The sequence below is a fragment of the Bufo bufo genome, chromosome 4 (assembly GCF_905171765.1).
Source record: "Bufo bufo chromosome 4, aBufBuf1.1, whole genome shotgun sequence".
NCBI lineage: Eukaryota > Metazoa > Chordata > Amphibia > Anura > Bufonidae > Bufo > Bufo bufo.
Genome location: NC_053392.1, coordinates 592,423,270 through 592,446,089, shown reverse-complemented (window position 1 = coordinate 592,446,089; position 22,820 = coordinate 592,423,270). Strand labels below are relative to the sequence as shown.

Sequence of the window (22,820 nt, the reverse complement as noted above, 5' to 3'; positions counted from 1 at the left end):
CCCCCTCCAACAGAGGCCTGAATTTGCGGCCTAGTAGCGTGAAGCTGGGGCCTAAATTTTTAGCGGCGCCCGGCTGACCGGGGCCGCACAGTATTTAAAGTACCGGCCGGCCTACGGAGCGGCACATACCGGCCGCGGGTGCCCACCCCGCGGGCCGTAAGAGCCGGGGCCTAAATTTTTAGCGGCGCCCGGATGACCGGGGCCGCACAGTACTTAAAGTACCAGCCGGGCCTACGGAGCGGCACATACCGGCCGCGGGTGCCCACCCCGCGAGCCGGGGACCCGGATAGAGCGGGATCGCGGCCTTGAAGTGGAACACAAGTTTTGTTCCGACGGTCGGCCGGGGCTGTTGAAGCGCTCATTTTGCAGGCCACGGTGCCCACCCAGCTGTCCGGAAGTGAGGACCCTGCACCCGGCAGCCATTTCACCCCTGGAGCGGGCACCTGCCTAGAACAGCGCTCCATATGGCCGGCAGCTACAACCTCCTTTCCCCTGGAACGGTGTCCGTGAGAGTAGGGAGGGTCAGTGGCAGCAAGGCGCGGGCCCTCTGGCCCTGAAGTAGTGGCCGGTAAGAGGGAGGGGGACCCTGAGACCGGGTCTGTGAGGGTGGACGCCTGCATAACCCCTCCATCAGGGGCAGCTAGTTGCGGACCTCCGCAGCTCCCTAGGCATTCTTCTTGTAGGGAGAAGGGTGCCAATGTCCTGGAGGCCAGGAGAGAGGGAGCAGAATGTCGCCCTGCGACAGCCCAGGAGCCAGCCTAGGTCTAGCATGGGCAGAAGGGTCCATAGGCCCAGTATAGGGTCAGGCACGCAGGAGACCGGGGGGGGACGGGGGACGTAGGGCTGGAGAAGCCTCTCTCTCACCATAGTCGTCTTCACCCTCGGTCCGTTCCAGCAGGGTCGCCCCTTCAGCTACTGGCACCGTAGTGGCAGGACGCTGGGAGAGGGACTTGGCGTGCGGGCGACCCTTGCGCTGGCGGGATGTAGGGGAGCGAGGCTGCCCTGATCCACCTTGCCTTCTGTGGGGGAGGCAGCAGTGCGGGTGACCGGCACTGGCGCAGCTCAACCCCGGGAGAACAGAGAGGTCTAGTGCGTCTCTGTTATCCCTGATGATCTGGAACAAAAATAAAATAAAAAAGTAAAAAACTAAAATTGAAACAAGGAGAAAGCAGCCCTGCAGAGCAGGGAGTGTCTTGCCTCCTTGGACACTAAGCAAAAACTGGCAGTCTCTCTCTCCAGGCTGAGGGTATAGCTGTGGAGGAGGGGCTTAACAGTCTTCACTTAGTGTCACGCCTCCTAGGGAGATGAGCTATACCCAAGGTCTTCTGTGTCCCCCAAGGAAACTGGGCGAGAAAAACTTTTATACTAAGAATTTTTCCCTTTTTCGATTAATCCCCTGAGAGGGCTTGATTGCTTGTACTATTCAGAGCAATACTTCTGCATTGCACCTTGCAATTATGTAGTTGTGAGGGCACCAATCGGAGGACAGAGGGAGCATGCTCCCTCTAACTGCTCAGATGCCTCAGTTGCTATTGACCGTAACATCTGATTTATTAGCAACTAATTCTGTACGTGCATGCTGGCCACAGTTGCCTGTAATTTAGTTTTCTAGCCTCACATGCTTAGAGCTCATGCACACAACCGTAGCTATGGTCCATATCTGATCCGCATATTTTGCGCTATGGATGCAGACCAATTCATTTAAATGGGGCTGCAAAAGATGCAGACAGCACACCGTGTGCTCTCCACATCCGTATGTCAGTTCTGCGGACCCGCAAAAAAAAAAAATAGAACATGTCCGTTCTTGTCCGTTTTGCAGACAAGAATAGGCAGTCCTAACAGAGGGCAGGATGTATCGATCCTCAAAATGCGAAACGCACACGGCCGGTAACCAAGTTTTGTGAATGACAAAAATAGCTACGGCCCATAGTTTGTGTTTCATGTGGAAAACTGGACTTCTGACCCGACCCTGCTTGGCATATTACACTGCATTTATTTCTTCCTTGGTTCTGATGGTATTCTCTGGTTTAGAGTCGGCCTGTCTGATTTCCATTTTGTCTCCCCTAAGTAAGTCCTGCACACTTAGTCAGGGACAGTCACCCAGTTGGGGGCCAGCGTTTAGGGCTGATCATCCAAGTAGGTAGGGACAGTAGCGTGGGTGGAGGTCTGAACTGTTCCCTACCTGACGTGACAGTAAATACTCTTCACAGAGTGATGGCCCTACTTTATGAGCTCCGGCCCATAAAGGATTCTCCATCCTAAATAGTTGAGCAAAGCAGCTTGTGATATTAGAGGGTTGGTCTGTGTTCTATATTTTGAGATGTAAAGGTTCCATAACAGGCAAATAAAAGAAAAGTTTTTAGTGCAAAATTACTGATCATTCTATAAATAAATTGATTTACATTTATACTCGGCTCAGTGTTCAGCGAGTGGTCGACAGTCCTTAGCGTTATTTATAGACCCAAAGAAAATATCACTTCAAGCCAAGTTGTTAAACCAGCTGATTCATCGAGCGGTGAGTTATATTAAACGGTTTGATGAATCAACCGCCCCACGCTCTAATCCCGCCTGAAGTGCTGTTTCTCAGCATGAAACGTAACAACACCAACTGGGCCTGGTATGCGTGCCAACTTCGAGGGGAAAGGACAAAAAAACTAAATGGATTGCTTCTGTGGGTACATGACAACATCGTAGATCACGAATAGGCCCTAATGCGCGTGCTAAAATAGAAAATGTCAAAAAAGGGGTAGCAATGTACTTCACTTACAATATAGTTGTTAAAAAAAGATTTTTAGAAAAATCTGATTAATAGTGCAGAGTGAGATGTCAGATTACAGAACATTACTGTCACAAAGTTGCTTTTCTCATCGCCGAGGTGACAGTGCAGAGCCAAGCACAAGGTTTTCAATTGGATTATCAGGCATCAGATCAATAGAAACCGTTCTGTCTCAGAATACTTGGGCAAGGGAGCACGTAAACTATACTTTTCTCGGAGTCCTATTAATCAGATTTTTTAAAAAGAAACTAAAAGTTCTATTGAGAATTGGGCCACTATAGGGTGTGGAAAGGGTTACCTGCTGGGACCTCGTTCTATTATCAAGAGTCGAAAGACGCTGAAAAGGGCAACCCTCCTTCTGGACAGTCTTGATCATATCAATGGGTGCCATGTAATACAAATGTATCCTGCAGTGCTCCTGCAAGGAAAATGAGCACGCACCAGGTGGTCATGGGGAGGCCTACCTACAGGACCCCTCCATTATTATCAGCTCATCGAACACTGAAGAGGAGAACCCTTTAAAAGGGTTATTCTATGATTGATGTAAAAACTGAAAATCAGACATCACACAGCACATGACACTGCTGGACTACCCCTAGTAGTATAATCATGAGAATGAAGAGGCCCTACCGCTAGTTGACAGCCTTCGCCCTCTTTGTTATTTTTTCCCGAAGAGCGGCACCCCAGTCCCTTCAGCTGTGTAAGGTACTGCAGCATAGCCCCATTCAAACAAATGCGACCGGCAGCAGATACCTGCACACCCAAAGCTGGGAAAGGATGCAGTGCTCAATCAATGCTACAGTCCCTTCATACACAGGATTAGAAGGAGTCGTAGAGGTTGGACCTCCACTGAGGCCTCTTGCATACGAACATAGTGTGCCCGTGGCCGTATTGCGGCCCACATACGGCGGGTCCGCAATACACGGGCACAGGCCCGCGTGCGCTCCGCATCACGGAGATGCGTAACGGAAGCATGGATCGGAACCCCACGGAAGCACTACGGAGTGCTTCTGTCCGTGCCTCCGCTCCGCAAAAAATAGAACTTGCTCTATTTTTTTGCGGAGTGGACGGATCACGGACCCAATGCACGGAACGGAGGCACAACGTTCGTGTGGAAGAGGCCTGACCATAATGCAATGTTATGTCCTAGTAAAACACCATTACCAGTCCCCGTTCCTCCTCAATCGTTCAGCTGTTTCCATCAGTCCCATAGAGTCTGAATGGAGAAGCAGTACACATACTGGACCACTGCTCCTCCTCATCCTGGTCATATGGGTAAGGCTCATGGGACCCCCATTCCAGCAATTGTGGGGGTCCCAGTAATCATTTAGCCATAGGGCCACATTCACATGACACCTGCTTTTTGCCAGAACACACTGGTATACCATTTTTTCAACTGTATGGAAGAGAGCAGTCTACTACGCTATTCCATACAAAGATATATTCTATGGATAGGTCATTAATATTAGATCACTTGGGGCCCGACACCTGACACCCCCACGATTAACGGTTTGGGGCAGCCATGGTGCTGGACACTATATAGTGTATGGAGTGGAAGCAGAAAACTCTATATACTATGTGTAGTTTCAGGGGCCGGCGTAATCAGCTCAGCTCCCAGTTGAATGGGGTGACGCTGCCCTAGCCGCCCATCAGTGCCGGTGACGTCACCAGGCTCACTGCTGGGCGGAAGCCTCCACCTGGCAGCCCTAAGGAGAGACCAGTACGTCACCAGATCTCCTGAAAATGCCTATGAAATGCTCCGATGTTCATCTTAGTGGGGCTCCCTGGGTGAAAAAATGGGTATGTCCGGGTTTAACCCCTTTAATACACTATATAGTTTCCAGCTCTGTGGCTGCCCCAAACCACTGATTGGTGGGGGTGTCAGATGTCAGACCCCCACCGACCTGATACTGGTGATGTATCCAAAGGATGGGTTTTTTAGGATCTGTAGCCCGGGCAGTCCTTTTAGAGCAGGCAAAGTATTAGGAAAATAGGAATCTTACCTTTTGTAGACTGGTAGGATTTAGCTGAGTCTTGTCAATTATTTTCACTGCCACCTGCACAGAAAAAGAAGATTTTTAGATTCATAGCTTTAACCAGACACATTTTCTATTGTTTTTAGTATATGCAGGTTTGTAAGCAATAATTTTTTTGTTGTTTGGGTATTCAAAATATTTTTGGATCTTTTTATGGTGATGCACAAATCTTTTTTATGTCACTTTTTATTAATGAGTGGTTTTCACATTTTTAATAGCACACGGTGAAACTAAAATATTTTTTTTTTATTCTGTCCCTTTTCTGTTACATTCGTTTTGTTATAGAATATATGGCTCATTGTCCCTGGGTGCGGGGCTAGAAGCTGCAGTGAGGGTTAGAGGTGTAGTTCTCTTAATCTTTATTTTAGCTTGCTTTATTTGTATTGAATTGTACAGGCTGTACCCCCCATAAAGGTCCTACAGGACCTTTGGGGGGCATTTAACATAACATGTTTTTTTTGCTCATTTCTTCTGCTACTGGGACTGACAGGGGGATACAGTCTCTGGAGCCTCGCTGCACAGCTGATCTGGGTCTGCTAAAGTCCTGCAGCTCATGCAGCTACCAAGTGATCACAGATCATTGGGACCAGAGCATGAAGCATCATGGCCTGTGTATACAGTGATAGGGAGGGCTGGGACTGTATTAAACCATCTCTATCTTCTCTATGGGGAGTCCAGGTGACAAGCACCTCCCCATTCCTGCAACTACACGGTCTCGGAACAGAAGTTCAAGAAAGTCCTTGCAGAGTTATATGCAGACCCACCAGATGTTTTAAAGGGGTTCTCAGGTGATAATTACATGCCTCCTGAAACAGAAGATTTATACTTACCTGCTTCACGTCACTCCAGTCCTCTGCACTGTCTCCATCTTCTTGTCCCCATTCTGGCTCTGCATAGACATGGTCACATTCACCGCTCCAGCCAATGACTGGCTACAGTGGTAATGTGGCCACAAGCAAGTCACCTCTGAAGCCAGTCATTGGCTGGAACAGTGTATGTTGCCACGCCCACGCAGAGCCAGATGTACGGGGACCGGAACATGGACACAGAGAAGGGCAGGCTGGAATGCCTGGAGCGGCTTAAGTATAAATCTTCTGTTTTAGGAGGCAGACTGCGGGCATTTGATAAAATGTAATCATTACTGTAAAACCTTTTTAAGTTATGAAACCTTTTTTGCTCTTGAACAGAGAGAAATGAGGAATCTGGACTGAGGTCCAATCAGCTGAGGTGAGATGTATGTTTTGCTAAATACTTGTATTCCCTATAAAAGACAACACTGGGCGCCATTGCTTAGGACTCTTCAGGATTCCATCCCTCTGTTATTCCCCGTGGAAAAACGATTAAATGGACAACTGGGTGTTACCATTCCTCTGCCATGCTATTGGAAAGGATGCGTCGCTACACACTCTCCCATCGGGAAACAAGCTATTGAAAATGGGAACGGTAAAACCCTGGAGCTAGTTTATTCCTACATTTCTAGGTGGTATAACAGAGGGAGGGCACAATTCAAAATTCTGAGAAATTATGTTCCAGCACTGTTATTTCATGGGGAATACAAGTATTTACTAAAACAGACAGGTCAGGAGAGGCGACAGGTCCACTAAAATGTACAAATGTCCCCTTCCTGAAGCTTTTCCACAATGTGACTTGCATGGGCCGAGGAAATCAAGGCAAAGAAATGGATTACAGTCAGGGACAGCCGTCCATCAGCTTCATCTGTTGCGGGGCTGACTTGGCTGAGCACAGGCTACACAGCAGAAGAACCCCTTTAATACACAGCACTGTGCAGACAACAATAGGCCATGAATGGGGCATTGGCCGGCTGCCCCGTCCTATCTCGTTCACAGCCACCGGACTTTGCTTGACTCCTTTCGGCCGTCCAAGGTGAACCAAACAATGAGAGGAAATCTATGTGAGGACTGAATGCTGTCCCTCTGCCCCGGGGTCCCACGTTATTCACACTCACCTCTCGCCCAGTCAGGACATGTCTGGCCAGTTTCACTTTGGCAAAGTTTCCTTTGCCGATGGTCTTTAGCAGACGGTAGTTTCCGATGTGCGGTTGCTCGTCGGTGGTGGACGCTATGGAGTTGCGACATCGCGGGAGGCTTTGTCTACTGCTGGACTTGGTGGGAGGGACTTGCGGTTCCTGGTATCCATCCAGGGATGTGTGCTGCAAGGAAAGATGGAGAGTTGTCAGTATCATTAACAAGTATAAGTATCTGGAGATGAGACTGACAACGTATTAACCCCTTCAGGACCCTGCCATATTTCACCAGGCCATTTTTTGCAAATCTGACCAGTGTCACTTTATGTGGTGATAACTTTAAAACGCTTTTACTTATTCAGGCCATTCTGAGAGTGTTTTCCCATCACATATTGTACTTCATGACACTGGTAAATTTGAGTCAAAATATTTCATTTTTATTTATAAAAAAAATACCAAATTTACCAAACATTTGGAAAAATTAAATTTCTCTTCTTTTAAAACAGATAGTGATACCTCCTAAAATAGTTATTACTTTACATTTCCCATGTCTACTTCATGTTTGGACCATTTTGTGTCTTTTTTTGGGACGTCAGGAGGCTTAGAAGTTTAGAGGCAAATTTAGAAATTTTTCACTTTTTAAAGGACCAGTTCAGGTCTGGAGTCACTTTGTGAGGCTTACATAACAGAAACCACCCAAAATGACCCCATTTTAGAAACTACAACCCTCAAGGTATTCAAAACCGATTTTTACAAACTTTGTTAACCCTTTAGGTGTTCCACAAGAATTAACCACCTCCGGACCGCCTAACGCAGATTCGCGTTCCGGAGGTGGCAGCGCTGCGCACAGTCACGCATATACGCGTCATCTCGCGAGACGCGAGATTTCGCTCCAAGCCGGCCCGCGCATGCGCATCGCGGGCCGGCAAAAGTTAAAGAACAAGTTAGTCACCAGCCTGCCAGCAACGATCATTGGCTGGCAGGCTGGCGATTTTTAAAAAATCCAATCACAAGCCATATAACAGATCATATTAGTAAATATGATCTGTTATATGGCTTCTCTGCTCCTGTGCTGGTCCTTTTCGTCGGTTGGATCCAGCACAGGAGCAGACTGAACTGTGAGTAGCACCAACACTTCACTGTAGCCCCTGATCACCCCCCTGCACCCCAATTAACCCTTTGATCACCCCTTTGATCGCCCCTGTCAATCACCAGTGAAAGGAAAAAAAGTGATCAGTGTAAACTGTCACTTTTTTTTTTTCACTAGTATTGGCTGTTAGGTTTTAGGGATAGTTTAGGCCCCTTGGTTAGGTAGTTAGCGTCAGTTAGCGCCCACCCCACCGCACCGCAGTCACTTTTATTCGCTGAATAGCGTATCGCTAATCAGCATTTGTACTTTTATAGTATCTGTAAGTGATCAAAACTGATCACGGTCAGATCTATAATAGTATTAGTGTCACTTTAGTTCGCCCTCCACCCAAAACGCAGTGTTTGCCCGATCAGGCCTGATCGGTCGCCCACACGTGCGTTCACCCACGCCCGCCCCACCGCAGTGACAAAAAATATATATTTTTTGATCACTGCACATTCATTTTACACGCACTGCGGCGATAAAAAAATCAGTTTTGATATTTTTTATCAACCGCAGCGGCCTCCGGTACTTCGCTAGCCTCCCCTTTGTAAGACAGGCTTGCTTTTTTTCTTGGGTAGTCTCAGGGAATACCCCTAAATTTAGTAGTCCAAAATGTCAAACAGGGGGTATTCTTCTGAAGAGGCCTACAGGATTCTGACCCAGTCGGATGAGGAGTGGGAACCCTCATCTGATGAATCTAGCGGGTCAGAATATGAACCTGTGGAAAGCAGTGGCTCTCTGACCCAAAGTTCGGACGAGGAGGTGGAGGTCCCTGGCAGCACCAGGCGTACCCGGCCCCATGTCGCTAGACCACAGGTTATGCAGGATCCGCTTCAAGAGCAGCAGAGTGGGGCTGTCGCTGCCGGATCACGTGGTGAGGCATACACCAGCAGCGCAGCCCTCCCTGGACCTAGTACCAGCACTGCCGTACAACATGGTGACGTGGCGAGCACCAGAAGGGCAGTTGAAGCTGGTACGGTGGCACGTGCACTAGTTACCCCGTCGCAGCCACCGCAAAGACAGGCCCGTAGAGCCCCTAGAATCCCTGAGGTGCTGGCAAACCCTGATTGGCAGTCACCAACTTCAGCCGCACCTGTAGTTCCCCCTTTCACCGCCCAGTCTGGAGTTCGGGTTGAGACGGCTCAAATCGGTTCGGCCCTGGGATTTTTTGAGCTGTTCTTGACTGCGGAGCTCTTGGACTTAGTCGTGGCAGAGACCAACCAGTATGCCACACAATTTATATCCGCCAACCCGGGAAGCTTTTATGCCCAGCCTTTCCGGTGGAAACCAGTCCAAGTTTCCGAAATTAAAATTTTTTTGGGCCTTCTCCTCAACATGGGCCTGACAAAAAAGCATGAATTGCGGTCATATTGGTCAACGCACCCGATTCATCACATGCCCATGTTCTCTGCTGCTATGTCCAGGGCACGATTTGAGGCCATCCTCCGTTTCCTGCATTTTAGCGACAACACCACCTCCCGTCCCAGAGGCCACCCAGCTTTTGACCGGCTCCACAAAATTCGGCCCCTCATAGACCATTTCAACCAGAAATTTGCAGATTTGTATACCCCCGAGCAAAACATCTGCGTAGACGAGTCCCTAATACATTTTACCGGGCGCCTTGGCTTCAAACAGTACATCCCAAGCAAGCGTGCCCGGTATGGGGTCAAATTGTATAAGCTCTGTGAAAGGGCCACAGGCTATACCCACAAATTTCGTGTCTATGAGGGAAAAGATCAGACCCTGGAGCCGGTCGGTTGCCCTGACTACCTGGGGAGCAGTGGGAAGACAGTCTGGGACTTGGTGTCACCCTTATTCGGCAAGGGGTACCATCTTTATGTGGACAATTTCTACACAAGTGTGGCCCTCTTTAGGCATTTGTTTCTAGAACGGATTTGCGCCTGTGGCACCGCGCGAACTAGTCGCGTGGGCTTCCCCCAACGGCTTGTAACCACCCGTCTTGCAAGGGGGCAGAGGGCTGCCTTGTGTAACGAAGAACTGCTCGCGGTGAAATGGAGAGACAAGCGTGACGTTTACATGCTCTCCTCCATTCACGCAGACACGACAATCCAAATTGAGCGAGCAACCCGTGTCATTGAAAAGCCCCTCTGTGTCCACGACTATAATGCGCTCATGGGAGGGGTGGACTTCAATGACCAGATGTTGTCTCCGTATTTAGTTTCCCGCAGAACCAGACGCTGGTATAAGAAGGTGTCTGTATATTTAATTCAATTGGCGCTGTACAATAGTTTTGTTCTCTACAGTAAGGCTGGGAGAACACGATCTTTCCTCAAATTCCAGGAAGAGATCATCGAGAACCTCCTTTACCCAGGAGGTTCCGTGGCCCCATCCCCCAGTGTAGTTAGCCGTCTACACGAGCGACATTTCCCCAGTGTCGTTCCTGGTACCTCAACCCAACCGTCACCCCGAAAAAGATGTCGTGTCTGTAGCAGGAGTGGAATAAGGCGTGACACCCGCTATTTCTGTCCTGACTGTGCTGACCACCCTGCCCTATGCTATGGAGAGTGTTTCCGGAAGTACCACACACAGGTACACCTAGCATAGGGATTGCATCTCACAGGACAGGCACACAGGGCTATTAGGGCCCTTTTACTCTCAGCTGCTGCAAACCTCTCCTTTCACCTGGGATAAAGTGCATAACGTACTTCGCCACATCTTTGGGCGATTTGCGCTTTGCACATTGTCCCATGGGGAAGGAGAGGTTTGTTCTATAAAGGTAAAAAAAACTAAACAAAAAAAAAATTACCGGTAAGTAAAAAAGTTAAAAAAGTTTAAAAAAGTTAATATGTTCTGTTCTAAAGTTAATAAAGTTATTGCTTTGCGGCCTGGTTTTTTCTTTTTTGTTTTGTTTTTTTTACCTTCCAGGTGGACCAACCGATCGACCAGCTGCAGCACTGATGTGCATTCGGACAGAAGCATTGTGCTGCTGTCAGATTACACGCAAGTCGGTGTATGCGGCGCTGCAAGACGAGATTTCTCCTCTGCAGTAAAAGATATGTTTGCCGAGGCATATGAGCTGAGGAGGTGGCGGTGTTCATATACTTTGGCAAACACTTTGTATATATAAAAAAAAAAATCCCGGCAATGATTTATTCATCCACATCGATTGATGTGAATGGAGAAATCTGGTTTGCCAGGGCATACGAGCTGAAGTGGGTATGGATGTTGGGCGGAGCTCCTATGTCCTGGCAGACGCCTTTCCCCTCCTTTTTCTTTTTTTGGCAGAGATTTTTTCATCCACATTGATCGATGCGAATGAAGAAATCTGTGCCGTTCATTTTTTTCTTTCAGCCCAGAGGCTGAACGGGAAAAAAAAATCTCATTACCCGTATGCTCAATATAAGGAGAATAGCAGAAACTCCTAATGCTGGGCATACATGTAATGATTGCGGAGACCCTCAAATGCCAGGGCAGTACAAACACCCCACAAATAACACCATTTTGGAAAGAAGACACCCCAAGGTATTTGCTGAGGGGCATATTGAGTCCATGAAAGATTGAAATTTTTGTCCCAAGTTAGCGGAAAGGGAGACTTTGTGAGAACAAAATCCAAAAAATCAATTTCCGCTAACTTGTGCCAAAATTTTTTTTTTTCAATGAACTCGCCATGCCCCTCATTGAATACCTTGGGGTGTCTTCTTTCCAAAATAGGGTCACATGTGGGGTATTTATACTGCCCTGGCATTTTAGGGGCCCCAAAGCGTGAGAAGAAGTCTGGTATCCAAATGTCTAAAAATGCCCTCCTAAAAGGAATTTGGGCCCCTTTGCCCACCTAGGCTGCAAAAAAGTGTCACACATGTGGTATCTCCGTATTCAGCAGAAGTTGGGGAATATGTTTTGGGGTGTCATTTTACATATACCCATGCTGGGTGAGATAAATATCTTGGTCAAATGCCAACTTTGTATAAAAAAAATGGGAAAAGTTGTCTTTTGCCAAGATATTTCTCTCACCCAGCATGGGTATATGTAAAATGACACCCCAAAACACATTCCTTACCTTCTCCTGAGTACGGAGATACCAGATGTGTGACACTTTTTTGCAGCCTAGCTGGGCAAAGGGGCCCACATTCCAAAGAGCACCTTTCAGATTTCACAGGTCATTTACCTACTTACCAGACATTAGGGCCCCTGGAAAATGCCAGGGCAGTATAACTGCCCCACAAGTGACCCCATTTTGGAAAGAAGACACCCCAAGGTATTCCGTGAGGGGCATGGCAAGTTCCTAGAATTTTTTATTTTTTGTCACAAGTTAGTGGAAAATGATGATTTTTTTTTTTTTTTTTTTTTTTCATACAAAGTCTCCTATTCCACTAACTTGTGACAAAAAAAAAAAATTTCCATGAACTCACTATGCCCATCAGCGAATACCTTGGGGTCTCTTCTTTCCAAAATGGGGTCACTTGTGGGGTAGTTATACTGCCCTGGCATTCTAGGGGCCCAAATGTGTGGTAAGGAGTTTGAAATCAAATTCAGTAAAAAATGACCTGTGAAATCCAAAAGGTGCTCTTTGGAATATGGGCCCCTTTGCCCACCTAGGCTGCAAAAAAGTGTCACACATCTGGTATCTCCGTACTCAGGAGAAGGTGGGGAATGTGTTTTGGGGTGTCATTTTATATATACCCATGCTGGGTGAGAGAAATATCTTGGCAAAAGACAACTTTTCCCATTTTTTTATACAAAGTTGTCATTTGACCAAGATATTTATCTCACCCAGCATGGGTATATGTAAAAAGACACCCCAAAACACATTCCTCAACTTCTCCTGAGTACGGCAATACCACATGTGTGACACTTTTTTGCAGCCTAGGTGGGCAAAGGGGCCCATATTCCAAAGAGCACCTTTCGGATTTCACTCGTCATTTTTTACTGAATTTGATTTCAAACTCCTTACCACACATTTGGGCCCCTAGAATGCCAGGGCAGTATAACTACCCCACAAGTGACCCCATTTTGGAAAGAAGAGACCCCAAGGTATTCGCTGATGGGCATAGTGAGTTCATGGAAGTTTTTATTTTTTGTCACAAGTTAGTGGAATATGAGACTTTGTATGAAAAAAAAAAAAAAAAAAAAAAATCATCATTTTCCACTAACTTGTGACAAAAAATAAAAAATTCTAGGAACTCGCCATGCCCCTCACGGAATAGCTTGGGGTGTCTTCTTTCCAAAATGGGGTCACTTGTGGGGTAGTTATACTGCCCTGGCATTCTAGGGGCCCAAATGTGTGGTAAGGAGTTAGAAATCAAATTCTGTAAAAAATGACGAGTGAAATCCGAAAGGTGCTCTTTGGAATATGGGCCCCTTTGCCCACCTAGGCTGCAAAAAAGTGTCACACATCTGGTATCTCCGTACTCAGGAGAAGGTGGGGAATGTGTTTTGGGGTGTCATTTTATATATACCCATGCTGGGTGAGAGAAATATCTTGGCAAAAGACAACTTTTCCCATTTTTTTATACAAAGTTGTCATTTGACCAAGATATTTATCTCACCCAGCATGGGTATATGTAAAAAGACACCCCAAAACACATTCCTCAACTTCTCCTGAGTACGGGGATACCAGATGTGTGACACTTTTTTGCAGCCTAGGTGGGCAAAGGGGCCCATATTCCAAAGAGCACCTTTCGGATTTCACTCGTCATTTTTTACTGAATTTGATTTCAAACTCTTTACCACACATTTGGGCCCCTAGAATGCCAGGGCAGTATAACTACCCCACAAGTGACCCCATTTTGGAAAGAAGAGACCCCAAGGTATTCGCTGATGGGCATAGTGAGTTCATAGAACTTTTTATTTTTTGTCACAAGTTAGTGGAATATGAGACTTTGTAAGAAAAAAAAAAAAAAAAAAAAAAATCATCATTTTCCGCTAACTTGTGACAAAAAATAAAAAGTTCTATGAACTCACTATGCCCATCAGCGAATACCTTAGGGTGTGTACTTTCAGAAATGGGGTCATTTGTGGGGTGTTTGTACTGTCTGGGCATTGTAGAACCTCAGGAAACATGACAGGTGCTCAGAAAGTCAGAGCTGCTTCAAAAAGCGGAAATTCACATTTTTGTACCATAGTTTGTAAACGCTATAACTTTTACCCAAACCATTTTTTTTTTACCCAAACATTTTTTTTTTATCAAAGACATGTAGAACTATAAATTTAGAGCAAAATTTCTATATGGATGTCGTTTTTTTTTGCAAAATTTTACAACTGAAAGTGAAAAATGTCATTTTTTTGCAAAAAAATCGTTAAATTTCGATTAATAACAAAAAAAGTAAAAATGTCAGCAGCAATGAAATACCACCAAATGAAAGCTCTATCAGTGAGAAGAAAAGGAGGTAAAATTCATTTGGGTGGTAAGTTGCATGACCGAGCAATAAATGGTGAAAGTAGTGTAGGTCAGAAGTGTAAAAAGTGGCCTGGTCTTTCAGGGTGTTTAAGCACTGGGGGCTGAGGTGGTTAAAGCAAAATGTAGATGAAATTTCAGAATTTCACTTTTTTGGCAGATTTTACATTTTAATCCATTTTTACCAGTAACAAAGCAAGGGTTAACAGCCAAACAAAACTCAAAATTTATTGCCCCGATTCTGTAGTTTACAGAAACACCCCATATGTGGTTGTAAACTGATGTATGGGCACACGGCAGGGCGCAGAAGGAAAGGAATGCCATATGGTTTTTGAAGGGCAAATTTCACTGGGATAATTTTAAATTGCCATGTCACATTTGAAGAACCCCTGATGCACCGCTAGGGTAGAAACTCCCAAAAAATTACCCCATTTTGGAAACTACGGGATAAGGTGGCAGTTTTGTTGGTATTATTTTAGGGTACATATAATTTTTGGTTGCTCTATATTACACTTTTTGTGAGGCAAGGTAACAAAAAAATAGCTGTCTTGGCACAGTTTTTATTTTTTGTTATTTACAATGTTCATCTGACAGTTTAGCTCATGTGGTATTTTTAAAGAGCAGGTTGTTACGGACGCGACAATACCAAATATAACTTTTTTTGGTTGTTTGTTTCAGTTTTACATAATAAAGCATTTTTATTTTTTATTTTTTTTATTGTCTCCATATTCTGAGAGCCATAGTTTTTATTTTATTTTTGGGCGACTGTCTTATGTAGGGGTTCATTTTTTTGGGTATGAGATGACGGTTAGATTGGTACTATTTTAGGGGGCATATGACTTTTTGATCGCTTGGTATTACACTTTTTGTGATGTAAGGTGACAAAAAATAGCTTTTTTGACACACTTTTTTATTTTTTATTTTTACGGTGTTCACCTGAGGGGTTAGGTCATGTGATACTTTTATACAGCAGGTTCTTATGGACGTGGCGATACCTAATACGTGTACTTTTTTTATTTTATTTAACCACTTAAGGACCACAGGTTTATACCCCCCTAAAGACCAGGCCCTTTTTTACAAATCGGCACTACACTACTTTCACCGTTTATTGCTCGGTCATGCAACTTACCACCCAAATGAATTTTACCTCCTTTTCTTCTCACTAATAGAGCTTTCATTTGGTGGTATTTCATTGCTGCTGACATTTTTTGTTATTAATCGAAATTTAACGATTTTTTTGCAAAAAAATGACATTTTTCACTTTCAGTTGTAAAATTTTGCAAAAAAAACAAGATCCATATAGAAATTTTGCTCTAAATTTATAGTTCTACATGTCTTTGATAAAAAAAAAATGTTTGGGTAAAAAAAAAATGGTTTGGGTAAAAGTTATAGCGTTTACAAACTATGGTACAAAAATGTGAATTTCCGCTTTTTGAAGCAGCTCTGACTTTCTGAGCACCTGTCATGTTTCCTGAGGTTCTACAATGCCCAGACAGTACAAACACCCCACAAATGACCCCATTTCGGAAAGTACACACCCTAAGGTATTCGCTGATGGGCATAGTGAGTTCATAGAACTTTTTTGTCACAAGTTAGCGGAAAATGATGATTTTTTTTTATTTTTTATTTTTTCCTACAAAGTCTCATATTCCACTAACTTGTGACAAAAAATAAAAACTTCTATGAACTCACTATGCCCATCACGAAATACCTTGGGGTCTCTTTCCAAAATGGGGTCACTTGTGGGGTAGTTATACTGCCCTGGCATTCTAGGGGCCCAAATGTGTGGTAAGGAGTTTGAAATCAAATTCTGTAAAAAATGACCAGTGAAATCCGAAAGGTGCTCTTTGGAATGTGGGCCCCTTTGCCCACCTAGGCTGCAAAAAAGTGTCACACATCTGGTATCTACGTACTCAGGAGAAGTTGAGGAATGTGTTTTGGGGTGTCATTTTACATATACCCATGCTGGGTGAGATAAATATCTTGGTCAAATGCCAACTTTGTATAAAAAAATGGGAAAAGTTGTCTTTTGCCAAGATATTTCTCTCACCCAGCATGGGTATATGTAAAATGACACCCCAAAACACATTCCCCACCTTCTCCTGAGTACGGCAATACCAGATGTGTGACACTTTTTTGCAGCCTAGGTGGGCAAAGGGGCCCATATTCCAAAGAGCACCTTTCGGATTTCACAGGTCATTTTTTACAGAATTTGATTTCAAACTCCTTACCACACATTCGGGCCCCTAGAATGCCAGGGCAGTATAACTACCCCACAAGTGACCCCATTTTGGAAAGAAGAGACCCCAAGGTATTCGCTGATGGGCATAGTGAGTTCATGGAAGTTTTTATTTTTTGTCACAAGTTAGTGGAATATGAGACTTTGTATGAAAAAAAAAAAAAAAAAAAAATCTGCATTTTCCACTAACTTGTGACAAAAAATAAAAAATTCTAGGAACTTGCCATGCCCCTCACGGAATACCTTGGGGTGTCTTCTTTCCAAAATGGGGTCACTTGTGGGGTAGTTATACTGCCCTGGCATTTTCCAGGGGCCCTAATGTGTGGTAAGTAGGTAAATGACCTGTGAAATCCTAAAGGTGCTCTTTGGAATATGGGCCCCTTTGCCCACCTAGGCTGCAAAAAAGTGTCACACATGTGGTATCGCCGTATTCAGGAGAAGTTGGGGAATGTGTTTTGGGGTGTCATTTTACATATACCCTTGCTGGGTGAGAGAAATATCTTGGCAAAAGACAACTTTTCCCATTTTTTTATACAAAGTTGGCATTTGACCAAGATATTTCTCTCACCCAGCATGGGTATATGTAAAATGACACCCCAAAACACATTCCCCAACTTCTCCTGAGTACGGCGATACCAGATGTGTGACACTTTATTGCAGCCTAGATGCGCAAAGGTGCCCAAATTCCTTTTAGGAGGGCATTTTTAGACATTTGGATACCAGACTTCTTCTCACGCTTTGGGGCCCCTAGAATGCCAGGGCAGTATAAATACCCCACATGTGACCCCATTTTGGAAAGAAGACACCCCAAGGTATTCAATGAGGGGCATGGCGAGTTCATAGAAATTTTTTTTTTTTGGCACAAGTTAGCGGAAATTGATATTTTTAATTTTTTTCTCACAAAGTCTCCCGTTCCGCTAACTTGGGACAAAAATTTCAATCTTTCATGGACTCAATATGCCCCTCACGGAATACCTGGGGGTGTCTTCTTTCCGAAATGGGGTCACATGTGGGGTATTTATACTGCCCTGGCATTCTAGGGGCCCTAAAGCGTGAGAAGAAGTCTGGAATATAAATGTCTAAAAATTTTTACACATTTGGTTTCCGTGAGGGGTAGGGTGAGTTCATGTGAGATTTTATTTTTTGACACAAGTTAGTGGAATATGAGACTTTGTAAGAAAAAAAAAATAATAATTCCGCTAACTTGGGCCAAAAAAATGTCTGAATGGAGCCTTACAGAGGGGTGATCAATGACAGGGGGGGTGATCAATGACAGGGGGGGTGATCAATGACAGGGGGGGTGATCAATGACAGGGGGGTGATCAGAGAGTCTATATGGGGTGATAACCACAGTCATTGATCACGCCCGTGTAAGGCTTCATTCAGACGTCCGTATGCGTTTTGCGGATCCGTTCCATCTATCAGTGCATCCGTAAAAATCATGCGGACATCTGAATGGAGCTTTACAGGGGGGTAATCAATGACAGGGGGGTGATCAGGGAGTCTATATGGGGTGATCACCACAGTCATTGATCATGCCCCTGTAAGGCTTCATTCAGACGTCCGGATGCGTTTTGCGGATCCGATCCATCTATCAGTGGATCCGTAAAAATCATGCGGACGTCTGAATGGAGCTTTACAGGGGGGTAATCAATGACAGGGGTGTAATCAATTACAGGGGGGTGATCAGGGAGTCTATATGGGGTGATCACCACAGTCATTGATCACGCCCCTGTAAGGCTTCATTCAGACGTCCGGATGCGTTTTGCGGATCCGATCCATCTATCAGTGCATCCGTAAAAATCATGCGGACATCTGAATGGAGCTTTACAGGGGGGTAATCAATGACAGGGGGGTGATCACCACAGTCATTGATCATGCCCCTGTAAGGCTTCATTCAGACGTCCGGATGCGTTTTGCGGATCCGATTCATCTATCAGTGCATCCGTAAAAATCATGCGGACATCTGAATGGAGCTTTACAGGGGGGTAATCAATGACAGGGGGGTGATCACCACAGTCATTGATCATGCCCCTGTAAGGCTTCATTCAGACGTCCGGATGCGTTTTGCGGATCCGATCCATCTATCAGTGCATCCGTAAAAATCATGCGGACATCTGAATGGAGCTTTACAGGGGGGTGATCAGGGAGTCTATATGGGGTGATCACCACAGTCATTGATCATGCCCCTGTAAGGCTTCATTCAGACGTCCGGATGCGTTTTGCGGATCCGACCCATCTATCAGTGGATCCGTAAAAATCATGCGGACGTCTGAATGGAGCTTTACAGGGGGGTAATCAATGACAGGGGGGTAATCAATGACAGGGGGGTGATCAGGGAGTCTATATGGGGTGATCACCACAGTCATTGATCACGCCCCTGTAAGGCTTCATTCAGACGTCCGTATGCGTTTTGCGGATCCGATCCATCTATCAGTGGATCCGTAAAAATCATGCGGACGTCTGAATGGAGCTTTACAGGGGGGTGATCAATGATAGGGGGGTGATCAATGACAGGGGGGTGATCAGGGAGTCTATATGGGGTGATCAGGGGCTAATAAGGGGTTAATAAGTGACGGGGGGGGGGGGGGGTGTAGTGTAGTGGTGCTTGGTGCTACTTTACTGAGCTACCTGTGTCCTCTGGTGGTCGATCCAAACAAAGGGGACCACCAGAGGACCAGGTAGCAGGTATATTAGACGCTGTTATCAAAACAGCGTCTAATATACCTGTTAGGGGTTAAAAAAAACACATCTCCAGCCTGCCAGCGAACGATCGCCGCTGGCAGGCTGGAGATCCACTCGCTTACCTTCCGATCCTGTGAGCGCGCGCGCCTGTGTGCGCGCGTTCACAGGAAATCTCGGCTCACGCGAGATGACGCCTATTGGCGTTAGCGTAGCCTGGGGGAGCCGCCGCAATGACGCCTTTCGGAGTTACAGTTGCGGGAAGTGGTTAACTTTTATACAATAACAGCAACAAAAAAAATCATGTTTCAGTGTATCCATATTCTGAGAGCCATATTTTTTTTTATATTTTGGGCGATTGTCTTAGGTAGGGTCTCGCTTTTTGCGGGATGAGATGACAGTTTAATTGGTATGATTTTGGGGTGCATATGACTTTTTGATCGATTGAAATTACACTTTTTTGTGATGTAAGGTGACCAAAAAATTGAATTTTTTGCTCAGTTTTTTGTTTTTTTTACGACGTTCACCTGAGGTGGTAGATAATGTAACATTTTTATAGTGCACGTCATTACAGACCCGGTGATACCTAATATGTCTGGTTTTTATTTATTTTTTAAACACTATTTTAGGGAGCATTCACACGACCGTGTTGGTTTTTTTGGTTGTTTGTTTCAGTTTTACATAATAAAGCATTTTTTTTATTATAATTTTTTATTGTCTCCATATTCTGAGAGCCATAGTTTTTATTTTATTTTTGGGCAACTGTCTTATGACTGTCGTATGTCTTCAGTTATCTTTCCATTTCCGTTTCGTAAGTCCGTATAATACGGACGTGGTGCTTCCGTGTGTCATCCGTTTTCACGGTCCGCAAAAAACTGAAATGGGGTTTCCTAGAATGTTTTCAGTCCAGGGGTCCGCAAAAAACGGATGACATATGAATGCATTTCCGTGTGCTATCCGTTTTTTACGGACCGAATGACTTTCTATGGGGCCACGGACCGCAATTTGCGGCCAAGTATAGGACATGTTCTAAAATAAAAGCAACGGACACGCGGAACGGCCAGCACACGGATGACAATGAAAGGCATTCCGCAATTTTTGCGGACCCATAGAAATGAATGGGTCCGTGCACTGTCCGCAGAAATTGCGGAACGGACGCGGAACGGACACGGAAGAAAAACACGGTCGTGTGAATGCTCCCTTATGGTGAGGGGGCCTTTTTTTTTTTTTACTTGAAACTTTAATTTTTTTATTATAAAAAAAAAACACTTATTTCACTTTTTATATTTGTCTTCACATTTGTCTTCATATTTGACTTCACCTTTTCAGGGTTTGATCCCTGTTTGTATTGAACTGTCAGAGTCTTACACAGTAAGAGGCTGACTGCTGCCTAGGAGACTCAGCCCTCAGGCTGGATCTTCTGGGCTTCTGTAGCTGGCAGGCCCCGATGCCCGTGTAAGGCATCGGGCTGCCGTGGCAACCATCGGCCCCCTGTCAGCGCACCTGACCGGACCATGTGAAAGGGTTAATCCGCCGGCATCACCTCATACAGCGATGCCGGCGGATGCAGCAGGGGCCCGGCTATCAGTAACAGCCGGGCCCGTGCTGTGGATAGGGTGGGTGCAGCTCTTGCACCGACCCGATCACATCACGTACATGCACGTGAGGATGCGTCAAGAAGCCGCATTCCCTCACGTACTTGTACGTGACATTGCGTGAAGGGGTTAACACCATCTCTCTGTGTGCGGCACTATAATGTGCTAACTTCCTACACTCAGCCCTAGACTACTCCCTAATCATTGTAAACAGCTACATAGTGCCCCTAATAGTGACTTTCCCAGCATCCCCATAAGGCTACATTCAGACTACCACAAATTGCGGATCCGCAAAACACGGATACCAGCCGTGCTCGTTACGCATTTTGCGGCACGCACAGGGCCAGCCCTACATAGAAATGTGGACAAGAATAGGACATGCTCTATATTTTTTGCGGGCCTGCGGAACGGAACTACGGATGTGGACAGCACATTTCACATTTTTTGCCCCTTTGAAATGAATGGGTCCGCACACATTCCGACAAATTGCGGAACGGGTGCGGACCCAGAAATACAGTTGTCTGAAATCTGAATGCACCCTCACTGTGACAACCATAGTGCTATTCTGACAGATACTGCCATAGAGCTCAATAAAGAAGACTGCCATAGTGCCACCATAATGGTGCCAGCTACAAAGCCCCCATAATGGTACCATCCACAGTGCTCCCATACCAGTGACGGCACCTGTGCCCCCCATAACAGTGACGGCACCTGTGCACCCTATACCAGTGACGGCACCTGTGCACCCCATACCAGTGACAGCACCTGTGCCACCAAAAGTGACAATGACACTATCCACACTATGCCTCAATAAGAGTGACAAAGACAGTACCCCTGTAAGAGAGAAGGCCACAGGTCCTCTATAATGGCACCAGCCTTAAAGTTCCCACGAGGGAGACAGCCACAGCATCCCCAATAACAGCGACAGCCACAACATCCCCCCAATAACGGTGACAGCCACAGCACACCCCCATAAGAGTGACGGCCACATTGATTACATAAAAGACAGCCAGACTGCCCATAAGAGTGACAGGCGCAGTGCCACTTATAAGTGACAGCCGCAGTGCCCCCATAGGAAATCAGCTAAAGTGCACCCAAAGCAAGCACAGTCACAGTGCCTCTATGTTGGCACCAACCACAGCGCTCCCATAAGACAGAGAGAGCCACAACTCCTCCGATAACTGTGCCAGCTACAATATCCCCAGCAGAGTGACAGTCACACTTCCTTTAAAGTGCCCCCATAAGAGAGATAACGGGAACATTGACAGCCGCATTACATTGATAGCCCCAGTAGCGAGGCGGACTCTCCAATATCAGTGCCATCATTACAGGGACAATCACAGTGCCCCATAACAGTGCCAGACCAGACCCCCATAATATTGAAAAATTAAATACATGCTCTGATCGCTAATAGGGGCCATCGCTCCCTACCCAATAAAACGGTATACAGTAAAAAAAAAAATATGGAAAAAATCATATACATTCAATGTATACTTTTTATACAGTGTGACCCTATGGGTGACGGCTGCCACCGTGTGACATCCATTTAACATATAGATTATATGAAGACACAAAAACGTAAAAATAATCCGCCTCTTGTTATAATGAGCCAAGTGACATTGACGATGAGCGGACTTCACCTCATCAGCAGCCCGGCTTCCATAATGATATCTCAGATACCAATGATATCCAGAGGCCTACACTGCAGGCGGAATACAATCCCCGCCATACACAGCAATATTGTATTGTAAGCAATGTGAGAGAAAAGCCGACTGCGGAATAATTACACCGCCATCTACACTGCGGTCACACGGCTGAGCAAAATTCTGTTCCAGGAGCATCTACAGCTAAAGGAACACGGAGTCATCCATTATATGACGTAAACCTTTCAGACGGAAATACCCCTAGAGGACGCGGTGTCAAAAATGTCCAAGTTCACAGATGCAGGGGGCCATACGGTATATCACGGGTGACAACCAGGGATGTACACAGATCTCATAGGGTCCCATAGCAGAACTTAA

At 45.6% G+C, this 22,820-nt stretch overlaps 1 protein-coding gene across 3 annotated transcripts in view; it reads right to left on the bottom strand.

Moving 5' to 3' along the window:
* Positions 1-22,820, bottom strand: part of MARK1 (microtubule affinity regulating kinase 1) — a 132,219-nt gene that overhangs the window by 58,407 nt on the left and 50,992 nt on the right. For all 3 annotated transcript variants that reach the window (XR_005778542.1, XM_040430459.1, XM_040430460.1), the window contains exons 2-3: positions 6,779-6,982; positions 4,780-4,833 (exon numbers count right to left, since the gene is read on the bottom strand). Coding sequence is in view for 2 of the 3 variants with exons in the window: in XM_040430459.1 (XP_040286393.1) it covers positions 4,780-4,833; positions 6,779-6,982 (258 nt within the window). In the remaining variant the exon portion in view is untranslated. The remainder of the gene's footprint in view (positions 1-4,779; positions 4,834-6,778; positions 6,983-22,820) is intronic.